Raw genomic sequence first — 13,450 nt, forward strand, 5'->3', positions numbered from 1 at the left:
TCTTTTACCGGTTGGTATATCCCGAATACTCCATCAACACGATCATTCAACTTATTCCAGGGTACCTCCAGAGTGATCAGTTTTTCATCGAATCGAATCGAATCGAATAAGTGTATCACTTCTACGATGCCACCCTGTACGATAGGCGATAGGCAACATATTGAAATAGCTACAAAAAAAACAAAGCTAGGATTATCGAATTTATTCACTGTTATGTTAATGTGTACTTCCTATTATTCGTTTTCTTTTAGTACAGATGTTTTCATTTCCTGTTTTTTTGTTTAGCATACGGGGGTCGTCTTTCCTCGTCTTTCGTTCGTTTTCTACCAGAACATTAATATCCAGATCGACGAATGAAGAAATGCAGTGCTACCAGGTAGAAGATTTAAACCTTCACATATGCTCAGTACTTGTTGTTGTATGTTTCCGCGCTCATGTACAAAGCTTAACTAATCACAAACCTACTTTCTATTCAACGGTATCGGGCAATTCATCTCCAAATATCCACACAAAAAAAAACCGCCAACAAAAGGCAAAAGAAAATTGGAAGATGCTTCCTATGTTTGTGACTAAAGGATATGTCTCATTCAATATGCTTATGTGTGCTTATGCTGTTCTGGATTCTGATTTTAAATGCCAATTCATGAAACTTTCGACTCGTCTAGAGTATCTAGACACTTCAATAATAGAATTGAAATATTGGAAAAATGCCATTCAAAAGCTCGAAAATTACATCCTTCTCAGCAAACTCTAATAAACCTGGTTTAATTTCGCAACTTCGTTTAAGATTGTTCGTAAACGTAAACTTAAATGTTACTACAAATCAATGAACTGAACCGCTCAAGAGGAACTCGTATTAAATTCAATAAACTCTACATACAACTCACTACGAACGATGACTGAAGCATGTAGAAAGCAGAGTCATCGTGGGCTGTGCAACACCAACGTACCAACCGGTAATCATAAGATAAGCGAAAAGTCTACATCATATTTCCGTTCATCGAACGGAGTACACACCGCCTAACGATCGAACGTTCCTCTACTCCTATTACTAAACGAATCTATTTGTTTGTCCCTTTATAGAATGCGAAATGCTGCACAATTCTACAACGGTGAGAGTATCCCCTCTGACAATCATCCTGCTCGCTCGTAATGATTTCGATTATTGTCCCCCCCCCCCTCCTCTCCCCCCATATCGCCTATTGTACACCAAGATTAGCAATAATCTGTGTGACGGGATCTAAGCGGGCGGTACGGCATCTTCATGATTCGGCAATCTCTGCCAGATTGCTTGGTATGGCCATCATAGGGAACGAGGTAAGCGGAGGACAGATAGTAGCAGCCGTACCACCACTTGCCGCAGCCGATCCACCCGTATCGATGCTGCTGTTGCTGGTATTACTGCTACTACTACTACTACTGGGACCAGTTCCGCTACTCATACGACTACTATTAGTGTTGGCACTGTTATTACTATCGCTAGTGGTAGTAGTGTTGCTGCTGCTACTACTGCTATTACTACTACTGCTGCTGTTGCTACTATTACTGTTGCAACTGCCAGCCGCATCCGGGTCCAACGCCGATTTCAGTACCTGTTCGCGCAACTCCCGCGAACCACTGATTGCCACCGCTGTTTGCCCAATGATCAGTCTGCGCTGGCGCTGATTATCACTAATATTCGCATCACCTTCATCACATGCCATCTTAATGCTATCACCGGTATTAACCGTCGGATCCTCCTTCGACCGTCCTACGCCATCTTCCACGACCACCCCCATACTAGATCTATCTTCATACATATTCGCCTCACCGGTATGGCTAACATCCATCGTACTATCCCTACATTCGACCGCACCGCCCGTACTACTGCTTACGCCACAATCCATCATTATGGCAGCATTCCCACCGCCAAGCGTTCCGATCGGATTCGCGATACCGGTCGGTGTCGAACAGGCACTGCTCGAACCACTGTTTCCACCGAAATGCATCGTACCGAACGGTGCGCTCGAGCAAACGGTTGTAGCACCCGGGCTCGGTATTCCTGTTAGCTTGGTCAGGAAAAACTTTGGTGTTATACGTCCACTGTTGGTGGAGCTGGTGGTGGCGGCGAGCGGAAACGGACCACACAGTGGGATATTACCGCCCAGACCATTATTATTGTTGCTACCATTCTCAAACGAGGTCGTCGATGAATCCGGACTCGGACAGATCGGTGATGGCGATGGCGTTAGACAGATGGGCGATGTACCTCTGTGGTGGTGTTGTACACGGGAAATAGACAATCATTAGTATGTTAAAGTTTTCGGTTGAAAGGAAGGAGAAGGGAGTGCGGGATTTACGAAAACTACGTCAAAAAGATTTGGCCTCCTCGAGCAGAAAAGTCGGGCAGATTTCGCCTCTCTGGCATAACGCGGTTAGATGAAACGCATTTTTTAAATAAAAATTTCAGCTTTTTGAAGTTTTTTTGATCTCCGTTCATGTCCTGTGGCTTTTAAACGTTAATTACCTTTCAGAAGCAAAGATTTTCTTCGACGGTGGTGAGTAACAGTTGCCATAATTGTCCTCCAGATCAAACTTCCGCTTTACGGACGAGCTGAGTGGGCTCGGTCGCAACGGGCACGGTGACATCGAGCGACGCGTGACAAACTTTCGGGTCGGCGAGGGCGATGTTGTTGGATACTGTAATCCGATACCTCCGCGGCTATAAAAGCAAAAAATCGTCAATCGAATCCCTAGTTCTATGTTTCCCACACACAAACAGGCTTACCTCGTAGGAGATGGACTAGAACAGCAGGTCGAACCGATCGTCGGCAATGCGACGTGCAGTGGATTTTGCAGATCATCGATCACCATCTTCCCGGCGGATCCGGACGAAAAGGACCAATTTTCCGCAACGAGCGTTAAATCTTCGCAACTTTGCGACATCTGCATGGCAGTGTGAATTTCTCGCTCGTGGTTCACCTCCCGGCTGTTGCTCACATCGGCACACTCTTCCTGCCGCAGCTGGGATATCCGTGGCGTTAGCCGAGGTCCGGGTGTTCCGCTTCCATTCCGTCCCGGGCTGGCACTACCATTCGAAATAACGGCTAGCGGGCTAAAACTGGCCGAAAACCGTCGAACTCGTGGTGTAAATATGTTCGAAAACGAGGTCGGAAGTGATTCCCTGTAGAAGAAAGCGAAAGTGTCCGGAGGTTAGCAAAGATTCTCTCACGGAGGAACATAAACAACTCAAAATCGCGCCATCCTACCTGGATCCTGTGCCGGATGTTCCTGGATGAAAATTGTTTGTGTTCAGCATACTAGCATTACCCGTTTGCAGTGGTTCCGGATGTCCGTCCGACTGATGCACGCCGCCAGCGTTCTGTATTTGGCTGGTGCTGCTGATGATGGTACGGTTGTTGCTGTTACCGCTGGTGCTTGGCACGGGTTGCGATTGTCCTTCTTCCATCGGCTGCACACCGACACTTGTGCTCGGTAGGAGGTTATTGATCTGTGGTGCACTGGAGCAACGCTTAAGGGCATTGGGCGAATCGACGTCCATCTTACAACTGCCTCCCGTTTGCGTTTAAGTAACCGCCACTCCACTGCTGCTACTTCTATCGATTCTTGTCAGTCAGTCAGTCAGGTGGTGAGTCCTTTTTTGGCAACAATATTTTCCCACTGCGCCGTTCCGCACACAAACATCAAAACACTCAACCGAGCGAAGACCGATTCCCACGGTACCGATACCCGCAATACTCGATGTGACACGTTCCCTGTGGCAGCTGCTTCTCACACAACAAATCACATTTCTTCCAATTAGATTTTTCACTTTCGCTGAATTAACGATCAATAATTCATCCCTGCTGTACTTGCTGCTGGATGGCTGGGCTGGCAGAATAGAGCAAACTGTTTTGCTGCGCGGATGAGTTCGAGGTGCAAATGGCACCTCGCAGAAAGTGTTTTTCTTCTCCGCGGTCAGCACTAGCAGGCGGAAAAATCAATCGCCGACATTTTCCTTCACTATTTAGAGCCTTTTTTGGTGTTCTGTTTTTGTGTGTGGAAGCGAATCTAGCGAGCGCACATTCTGTCGGTTGTCTTATTGACACTTTTTCACCTTCTTCTTGCTTCCTTGCGCTTCTGTCGACAGTTGTCAAACTGTTCGTGGGAAAAAACATCGAAAAAACAACGTCCCGTGCTTCGAACAAAACAAATAACATCGCGTTGAAGATCGTCGACATTCGATTGGGGTTTGTGCCGTGGGAACATGGGCCGGAGTTTTATACCATATCCTGTTTCCTGTTTAGCATAAAACTGACTAAGACAAGGACGCTAACACGGAATCACGGAACGGATACTATTGAAAAACTGCAACACATGTCAAATTAGGCTCTTAGTAGCCAGACAGGAAATTAAATTCACGACACTTTAACAGGAGAAGGGGTCTGAGGAACGGAAACGAGTAGGGTGTTCCTCAACGAGCAGTAGTTTCTTAGCTCAGAAAGTTCTCGCAGGGACGTAAAGATTGATCGCGGAGAGTAGCGGACATAGAGGCAAGTGTGCCACGTTAAGCAATTTATTCTGTAACTTAAATGCAAAAATAACCGTTTTATAAGAGTTTTAGAAATGCTGGTGGCAAAAGTGATGGCAATACACTTGGCAACGCTTAAATCGAGCCCATTCGAGGCGCACCAGGACTGAAATTTCTCCAAAACGGTCTGAAGCAATTTTTTCGATTGCGGGTTCGATTGAAGGTTTATTTTCGCGTCAGCGTAAAAAAAAATGACTTCCGATCAAAAGTATCCCTTGTGATATCGTTTAAGTAAACCACGATTAGTAGCGGACCGAGGATGCTCTCTTGTGGTCGCCCTCGCTATTTTCACGCAATACTTTCGATTGCTCAAATACGAGCACAATTAGGAAATTAGCTGCTCCGGCAATTCGGCAAATGCAGCCTTTATGTCCGTGTTTTTAGCTGCAACCGAGGCACCAGCATTGATGACCTAATGCCGGTAGGCTGACGAACTCAACGAGGTTGGTAGCAGTCGAACGCTGGGGAATGAACCCGCGCTGATCTAATTAGAAACCGAAGCGTAGACAAGGAGTTCGAAAACTTTGACGCAAGCGGCACTGAGATATGTAATACCCCGATATTTTGAGGCATATTATAAGTGAGTTTTTTCTTTCAAACAGAAGAAAGCCCATTAATACTATATTTGCGGTTTATTTCGATGAAAATGTTTCGATTATTGAAAGAGATATTTTATTGCCAAATTGAGTTTTCTATACTGAATGCTCAAGAGAAACATTTTGAGAGTTACTTTTCATTAAAAGTTAGCACATAAGGTGTGTGTTTGTAAAGAAGCTAGCAAATATTTAAATGCTAGCTAACGGAAGGTTTTTGTACAAGCACACGTGGTTGATGCTTGAAAATAAAATATGCTACAAAATAAAACTACCAACCTAACATTACAATTGTGTTGAAGGGGAATTCCCTACGTAAATAATATTCTAACTGACGAAGTGTGTAGCGATTACATTTACCTATAAAACAGTCTGTGCTCGCAGCACACAGTCACCCGAAAACGTGTGTGTTTAATCCTTCACGTCCACCTGTTCGTAGCGCGATTTCATCATTTTCTTTATGTACGTTTTGTAATCGTCCGTCGTGCGTCCGAACTGTGCCGCCGCTTTAATGCCCAATCCAACGTTGGCTACGCGTGCTTCCGCCTGTAAGAAAAAAAATCAAATATTAACTGAAAAAAAACCTCACCGCACCCAAAGCAATTCCCCGTACCTCAATGATGTTAACACGTCCTTGATTGCTTCTGCCCAAACCTTGTCCTTCCGACCATCCCATTTTCTGTAGCAGCTTATTGCCAATGTTATTCTGACCGATCGGTACCGCCGAAGCCGTACCCTGTGGATAGGCCGACGACGATTGGGTTTGCTTTTCAATTTCTCGCTGGAATCGTTCCTTACTGCGATTGACCGGTGGCGCTTCATCCTCGCCGTACTTTGCCCGACGCTCCTTCGCCCGATCGCGATACTGCAAACCATTGTAAGGACCTCCAGAACCACCGTCACTACTCCCACCGCCTCCTCTCGAACCACCACCACCACCACCACCTCCACCACTGGCCCGGAAATTTGCATTGAGCTTTTGAAGGTTTTCTTTGTGCAGTGAAGACATCTTGATATGCTTCATCAGAATTTCCTGCGATTGGAATGCACGTTTGCAGAGCAGACAGGTTAGCCGGTCAAAATCAACCAGATCGCGATCGGCGGGACCATCACCATCGCCGAACTCATTGTCCGAATCCGACCCACCGTATGCCGATGTGGCACTGGTAACGGATTTACTCGGAGCACCGCTCGACGGATAGGAGGAACCGGAACTGGCTCCTAATCCACCAGTCATTGTGGCCGCTGTGCCACCACCAGCACGTTCCTTTTTCTCCAGTAGTGAAAATCCTACATCAGCGTAACCCGCGCTACCAAGTCCACCGAGCGATTCTGACAGCGGTTTCGATGGTCCAAGCGAAGAATATAGCGTGGCCTCTTCAATCCTTGCCGGTGGTTGAATGACACTGTAATCCTTCTTTTGATTTAGCTGTTTCGCCCATTTTTCCATGTCTTTCACAATCTTTTTAGCAACTTTCACCTTATCCTGGGGTGGTGCTTGTTCTTTTGCTTTTGATTTTTCCATTCTCTCAGCATTTTCGGCCAATGATCCAGCAGCTGCTGCGGTAGGACCAACTATTTCCGAACTGTTTGCGTTTTGAGGCGTCCCGGAAGCCGCTGTCGTCGTGGTGGATGATGAAGCTGGTGCAGCTACGTACGTTTGATTCTCCGGATCCCAGTAAAGGTAGGAACTGGTTTCGCTGTTGTAATAGTACTGGGAGTTGGCATCGTAGTAAAGTCCGGTGGTGGGATCGTAATAAAAGCCGGATGTTTCATCGTACTGATACAAGGAAGTGTCCGGTGTAGCTAGAAGGATACGATTAAAGCGATCATCATTATAGGGGGATGAGTTTTCGAAATATCTGCCAAAATAACGATACATACGATACTTTCGTCCGTCTACTCCGTTCGGTACCGGAAGCTGTGGGCCAGCTAGAACTGCTGATGAATTCGATGCGCCAAGCACAGAACCATACACATCGCCTTTCTCCGATTTCCCATTAGGTCCAGCATGCTGTTTCCTTGCTATTGCCGACTGAGCAACGGCAGCACCATTGTTGGCCGTTTCACCCAAACCAGTTGACGCACGTGGACCTGCCACTTGCGACCTTCCGTCACTAACCGACGACAGTTGATTCGTGTAGTATTCGGTGTAGTATTGCAGGTAGTGTTTATGTTCGGCCGCATTTGACGCATACATTGATGCACTATACTCCGCCAAACGTGGCACATCCGCTAGTGTATAGTTGTCGGGTATGCTGCCCACAGCGGCAGACGAAGAAGTTGAAGAGCCTCCCATTCCTGACGGCCCAGTCGTAGATCCACCGGGCGGTGGTGCAGTAATGTCCTGAAAAGCTCCTCGATTACCACCGCCAGAATTCTTATTCATTCCATGCGCATTGTGACTGTTACCATAATTGTTGCTCCGGTCATAATTGTTTCCTCCCTCGCTACGATAGCCGACATTGTTGCTACCATTGCCTTGGAAATTATTCGCACTATTGCCACCGTTCCCTGAGCCTCCATGAGCTTGATTACTATTTCCCTGCCGATTGCCTTCCCTACCCTGATGGGCATGTGGATGTGGTTTCATCAGGTTCCTATTTTCCGTATCCATGCAGTACGAAATGATTACATCCCGTCCATCGATTCTGAGCGGTGGATCTAGCTCCTTCAGTGCATTGTGCGTATTCATTGAATCGACCAGATTTTCAAAATGCACATAACACATCCCGCGAGAAATTGACGTCAGCGGATCGCGACAGATGACCACCTTTCCAACTTTCTGCACCAGCTCTGCGGGTAGCTTCTTTTGCATCACGCTCATCACGCTTTCCTCGTTCGTCAGCACATCCAGATTGCGTAGCATGATCTTTTTCGTCAAAATATTGCTCATCTCGTCGCTACCATCACCGCCAATTTCGCTGTCCTCGCGGGACGCATGACATTTGAAGCAATTTTCCCTGCGCCGGAAGTTGAACGCGTAGCACTGTTTTTATTAACCAAAATAATTAAATTAAATTTGAGTCGGTTTTAAAAAGTTTAGACTAGTGATGGGAAAAGAGAATACGAATGGAGATTCGAATCTTCGAGAAATGAATAATTATTTTGGTATCAAATAGCAAATATAATCAAATCGTTTTCTAACGCAACACATATACACTATGTATACTACACTATAGTAAAAAAGAAGCTGTTCAATAAAAAGAGATGTGAGATTTTAATATCATGGAAAATAGAGAATCCAAATCAGAACAAATCTCGATGGATTCTAAATCGCATCTATAGGATCGAATCCCAATGAATTTCCAATCGAATCGAGTCCCAATCGGATCCTACTCGAACCCTAAACGAGTAGGGTCGAGTCCTTCAATTAAGATCGAATTCGATTCGAATCTTCCTATGAATTGAATCTTCCGAATTCTCAATCCGCCAGCACTACTTCAGACAGTTGCTCGATCCGCTTACCTTAGCACAATACCAATCGGTCTGAAATTTTGTCGGCATCGAAAAAGTGTACTGCATGACGGCATGCTGTCCGTTGAAAACTAGCACTCCCTAAACGGTAGAAAATTCAACAAAAAAACGGGAGAAAAGAAAAGAAAGAAATAACACGGAAAGCATTAGTATATCGCATGGAGCAATCAACCCGTATTCCGTTATTTTCCCGAGATACACTCTGTCTTGGTCTTGCAGTACTGCTGCCGATGTGGCAGGAGCGTGGTTCGGCTGAGTTCATTCCTCCTTCGCCGTGAAGACGATAATCCTGTAGTGAAGCCCAGCGCTTCTTCCGGTGCTCACGAGAACGATTTGCTCGATCGGTGAATATTAATCTTTTTTTCTTTTTGTTTTGCTTCACTTCTTCTTGACAATAGCTTGGTCAAGAGTGATCTTAATTTAAACTACTTTACATAAAAAAGAGAGTTTTGGCAGTTTCCAAAAAAATGGATTTTAGAGTATTAGAGAGTTTGCCGACGTCTTCTTCCTGCCCGGGGTTTCATCCAAAGATTCAAAGCTATTGTCAATGAAGGATTTGTCCTTTGCTCTGTCTCAATCATATAATCAATTTGTTCATTCTGTGTGGAACCATTCAAGAGCTTTTATGGACAGCAAATTTGCTTCTGTCTGTTCTTTTTGTAATGCCCGTGTGCTGGGTTTTTAGGGTACCTGTTTGTAACATATCCACCGAGTTGCTTCCTCTTCTGTGCGAAACTCGACAAATGCGAAACCCCTCGATTCACCTAGAAGTAAAAGACGGTTGGGAATAGAAAAAAAGCAAACACAAACACGATATCAATCATAAAAGCCAGCTCTGTGCCGCAGCAGTTGAATCATAAGTCTCGAATGATTTAGAGTGTTTGTTGACCTCGTGCTCCAGCTGATGCTCATCATCGTATTACACACATCATTACGGAATGAGACTCCAGGTTTGGTGATGTGTCTTTTCCATGTCAAGCGCCATCACCCGCAATCTCCATCTGCCACCTTAACGATTGTGTTGCATTTTTCTACAGACATGTCTTCGTTGTCTTTCATTCGCCGTTGTCTTGAAGAACGTTGTACAGCTGTTCTAGTTAATCTAGGAAACACTCGACAATTCGCGCGAGAGTCGACGGTACAATTCAAACTTTAAAAATCGCGCTAAAGTTCGCTTCTAAATTTACAACTCTTTTTTTACGAATGCTTAAACTTATTAGTTCGTTACACTAATGTGTGTTTACCTGTCTTTCGTTTCCGGATCAGCCGAACGTGAAGAGCCTGCAACCCGCACTGGATGAGATCGCTGTTGATCTGTGAAGATAAATTAAAGTAATTAAACTACTGTCCTCTTGCTTAAGGCGTTTTCTTAACACATACATCAGCTTCAGTGACTTGTGGAGCTAGACCTCGGATGATGATGTTATTGTTGGGCTTCTGCTGATAGAAAAATTCATTGTCACTGTCAAAGTTTTCCCCATCATCCATCGAGCTGGGCGAGTATCCTCCACGACGGCCGCCTTTATCGCGATCCCTAAAACAGATAAGGGCGTTGAGATTAAACGTTCCTGTGCTTGGTGGCACATAAAAAAGCCAACTCCTCTACTACCTTCGATCCCGGTATCGTTCCCTTTCGCGAGATCTACGATCACGGTCCCGCTCGCGACTCCTTTCACGAAATCTTTCGCGGCTAAAATGAATTAAAAAAGTGATTAATGGCGTATTTTGTGGTATATTCTACATTGCACTCAGTACACACCTGTCCCAACCGCCATCATCGTACGTTTGTTCATTCACGTCCCGGTAGGAATCGCGTTCATTGCTTCGCTGCCGTGGGTAGGAGTAACGTTCCCTGCTGTAGGACCGTGATCGGCTACGGCTGTACCGGCTGTTACTACGGTACCGTTCCCTAAAACGTTTAAAAAAGCACTCATTATTTTCCGGACACGGTTTTTTGCACTCGGTGGGGTGTTCCGGCACACACCGGTGGCATGGCACGGAACACTACCACTGGAGACCATGCTATGGATAAGGGCCCGACAACAGGCGAGACAACCGCAGACCAGCGGACGGTTTCCTTCGCGACGGCCTGTCTGGGGGAAGGGTGTGCTATACGGTCAAGGCGCTTACTTCGATCTTCCTCGATTGCCCCGGTCGCGCTCATCACGTCGGCAGCGATTTCTATAGTAGCCAGAAGTATCACTGTCTGGGCTCGGTGAGACTATAAACAATCACATTTCAAAGGAAATTATTGGTCGGTCGATCGAAACACATTTGGAAGAATAAGGCGAACATTGGGTTCATGCAATCTTCGCCAGGCGCTTTCAATATGAAGTAGTCTATTATAACTTTTAGGTATTTTTAAAGGATTTTTGTCATTTTTATTACTGCCTTCCAGTGCCTATCAAGAACACCCAGGTCAGGTAGAAGTGACAGGATAGAAAATAAAATGCTTTTGCCTACAACTTGTACTGATAGATTCAATGAAGTAGCTTAAAACGCAAGAAGAAAAACTCTCAGCTTCCTGAGGTGTACGCTAGGCCAGGTGGGCTGGTTTTTTCCCATTCACCATCCCAACCGAACCGCAGCGTACACGAGAAAATACAAAACCAAACCAAAAAACTAAATACACTTTCAAAGATGGCAGACTTACAATCCATCTCTATTGCCTAGAAACGATCCGTCGGTACCCCGTCTCCTTGTTGTTACAGGTTATTCACACACTTTTCCTCTAATCAGTGCACAACACGAGAAACGCCGCTTTTATTTGCACATTGTTGCGCTTGCAGATAATAAATTAGAGAATAGAAATTTTATTATGAAAATGTAGAGCCACAATTTGCACGTAGAACATAATCGAGATTTTTTTCCACAATGACAACAGGCACAGTGGGACGGTCGGTCGCTTACCTTCGCTGACAGTTTCGAGACATTATAAAGAAAGTAGCAATATGACTTATTGCTTCAAGCAAAAATCGTACGTTTCGTACGATGGAATTCGTTTGAAGAAATTAATCTTTGTTTCAATGACCAAACATAATCGCTTAATTCTATAACCACCTACTCGGGTAGGTCATACGACTTGTATGGTATTTTATATTTCTACGTGTTAAATTGTGCATGTCTCCTATCAAACTTTGTTCCATGAGTGTGAAGCGCATTTAACATTTTCCACATGCTTTTTTTGTCGAACTCCGTTTTCCACATAGGTGACAGTTACCTTTCTGTTTTATCCGACCTGACGCATCACGGATTTCTTCTAAAGCTGAATCTACATTTTCTCGCAATGTTGAAGCTAAAGAAAGTCCCAACATACTTTCTACCCCACTGCGACCACTGCGTAGTCTAAAATTTCGCATTATTGGCATATTTTCTAAGCGACGTTGTATTTCTTTTGTCCCTAACTGTTAGCAAAAATCTTTTAAAATAGGCTTCTTTAGTTTATGGATCTATATAGAGTTGGATTATTTTCTTTATAAATTTTATAGGCAGCAAATGCAGCTACATCCAAAATGTTAAAGAAAAACGCTAGTGGCCACCGATTCGTCTTCCTTTTGCAACTGTATTAGAAAAGACATTTGGCCGTATTATCCACTCCTCCTGTTGAATGATTGTAGTATGAGTGGTTTATGCTTAGGGCATTGAATTTCTGTATCATAGTGGAATGTTGACAACATTACTACAGCCCTATTCTTCTTGGGAACATATGAGCAAATGGCAACATTCCCATTGAAACCAAACAAAGTGCATAAAACTTCTCTTTAGGATTTGGAAATTTGTTACAAATAATGTTGCGACTACTACCACGAAATACGCGACACAAATCTTTAACAACAAGCTCGCCTTGGTTTTTTCTTCTAATCCCCGAAAAAAAAGAAGAAAACGAATTTTAAAAACTCTGAGTTTTTTATATTGGCAAGAAAATAGTATGACGCAGCTTCATTGAAAATTTCAAGTCATTTCAATATCTAAAATCCGAGCTATACACAATTTAACACATAGAACAGGAAATCCCCATACAAAACGTATGACCTATCCGGGTAGGTGGTTTTAAGGGGTATAAATCGGTTATAAATAAGGGGTACAAATCGAAAATTGAATTAAAAGTATGATAAAAAATATATATGATATGATATGTATGATAAAAAAACATGTTTTTCTAGGCATTCCAAATGTTTTATGCCGATAGTTCCATTATCTTAAATATTATAAAGAATGAAAAGTACAAAACATACCAGGGTAGGTGGTCATTGAAATGAAAGTTAAATCGCATTCGGGAAATACAAAATTCGCTATTGTTTATAAGCCTTCATATAAAATATTTTCATTTGTTTGCTTTGAATTTGGTGCATCGTATCGGTTATTAGGGTTGTGCCTAGCGGAATAGGATGCGTGTAGAGTTTGTAGAGTGTGAATCCTGCTATTCTTCTGGAAACTTACGAGCTCAGTCATTTCATCCAAGTAATCCTAGCGTGCTGGAAGTGTCGATCCGGAATTGTTCGTATTCGGTGCGCAGCTGGCTTTTCTTAGCGTAATCGAATCAATTTTTACTGGTAAGTAAGATTTTGGTGAATTGGATTCGTTAGTTTAGTGAGAAAGTAAAACAAAATTAGAATAGTGTTGGTCCTCTCATTAATCCTAAATTTTATAAAGGAATTAGAATGAAAGATAGTTTTATATTTTGCTGAAGAAGCATAATTTTCATGTTTTACTCCAGACGATTATTTTTAGATAATTAACTCGATGTGTTCCTTTTTGTGCTTCAAGTCGATAATTTCCTGAAATTGAATTCTATTGTCGAGTCAATCGC

General features: G+C 43.8%; 3 protein-coding genes across 3 annotated transcripts in view; 1 reads left to right on the forward strand and 2 right to left on the reverse strand.

The window, feature by feature from the left end:
* LOC126565062 (ubiquitin-conjugating enzyme E2Q-like protein 1) overlaps positions 1-13,450 on the forward strand; it is a 169,082-nt gene that overhangs the window by 93,726 nt on the left and 61,906 nt on the right. The window lies entirely within an intron of this gene.
* LOC126564331 (uncharacterized protein DDB_G0271670) lies at positions 1,263-3,574 on the reverse strand. Its single transcript, XM_050221338.1, has 4 exons — positions 3,249-3,574; positions 2,768-3,163; positions 2,507-2,701; positions 1,263-2,250 (listed from the first exon to the last, which is right to left on the reverse strand). The coding sequence occupies exons 1-4, from the start codon at positions 3,539-3,541 to the stop codon at positions 1,263-1,265; spliced, it is 1,872 nt and encodes a 623-aa protein (XP_050077295.1). The 5' UTR covers positions 3,542-3,574.
* Positions 5,568-10,865, reverse strand: LOC126560546 (RNA-binding protein 5-like; the record flags this gene model as incomplete). Its single annotated transcript, XM_050216505.1, has 10 exons — positions 5,568-5,709; positions 5,777-6,969; positions 7,048-8,152; positions 8,632-8,721; positions 9,331-9,404; positions 9,885-9,954; positions 10,021-10,174; positions 10,250-10,330; positions 10,400-10,549; positions 10,771-10,865. Coding segments are annotated over 10 exons (3,147 nt in total), but the record flags the coding sequence as incomplete, so codon positions are not given.

Source organism: Anopheles maculipalpis, chromosome 3RL (genome assembly GCF_943734695.1).
Source record: "Anopheles maculipalpis chromosome 3RL, idAnoMacuDA_375_x, whole genome shotgun sequence".
Lineage (NCBI taxonomy): Eukaryota > Metazoa > Arthropoda > Insecta > Diptera > Culicidae > Anopheles > Anopheles maculipalpis.

What these genes read in the sequence shown, in the direction of transcription:
- LOC126564331 (XM_050221338.1), bottom strand. Translation starts at nt 3,541, where the DNA reads ATGGACGTCGATTCGCCCAATGCCCTTAAGCGTTGCTCCAGTGCACCA. An exon ending in ACATCCGGCACAGGATCCAG is followed by an intron (nt 3,164 to 3,248) that starts GTAGGATGGCGC and finishes TTTCTTCTACAG; the next exon opens with GGAATCACTTCCGACCTCGT. An exon ending in TCTAGTCCATCTCCTACGAG is followed by an intron (nt 2,702 to 2,767) that starts GTAAGCCTGTTT and finishes TTGCTTTTATAG; the next exon opens with CCGCGGAGGTATCGGATTAC.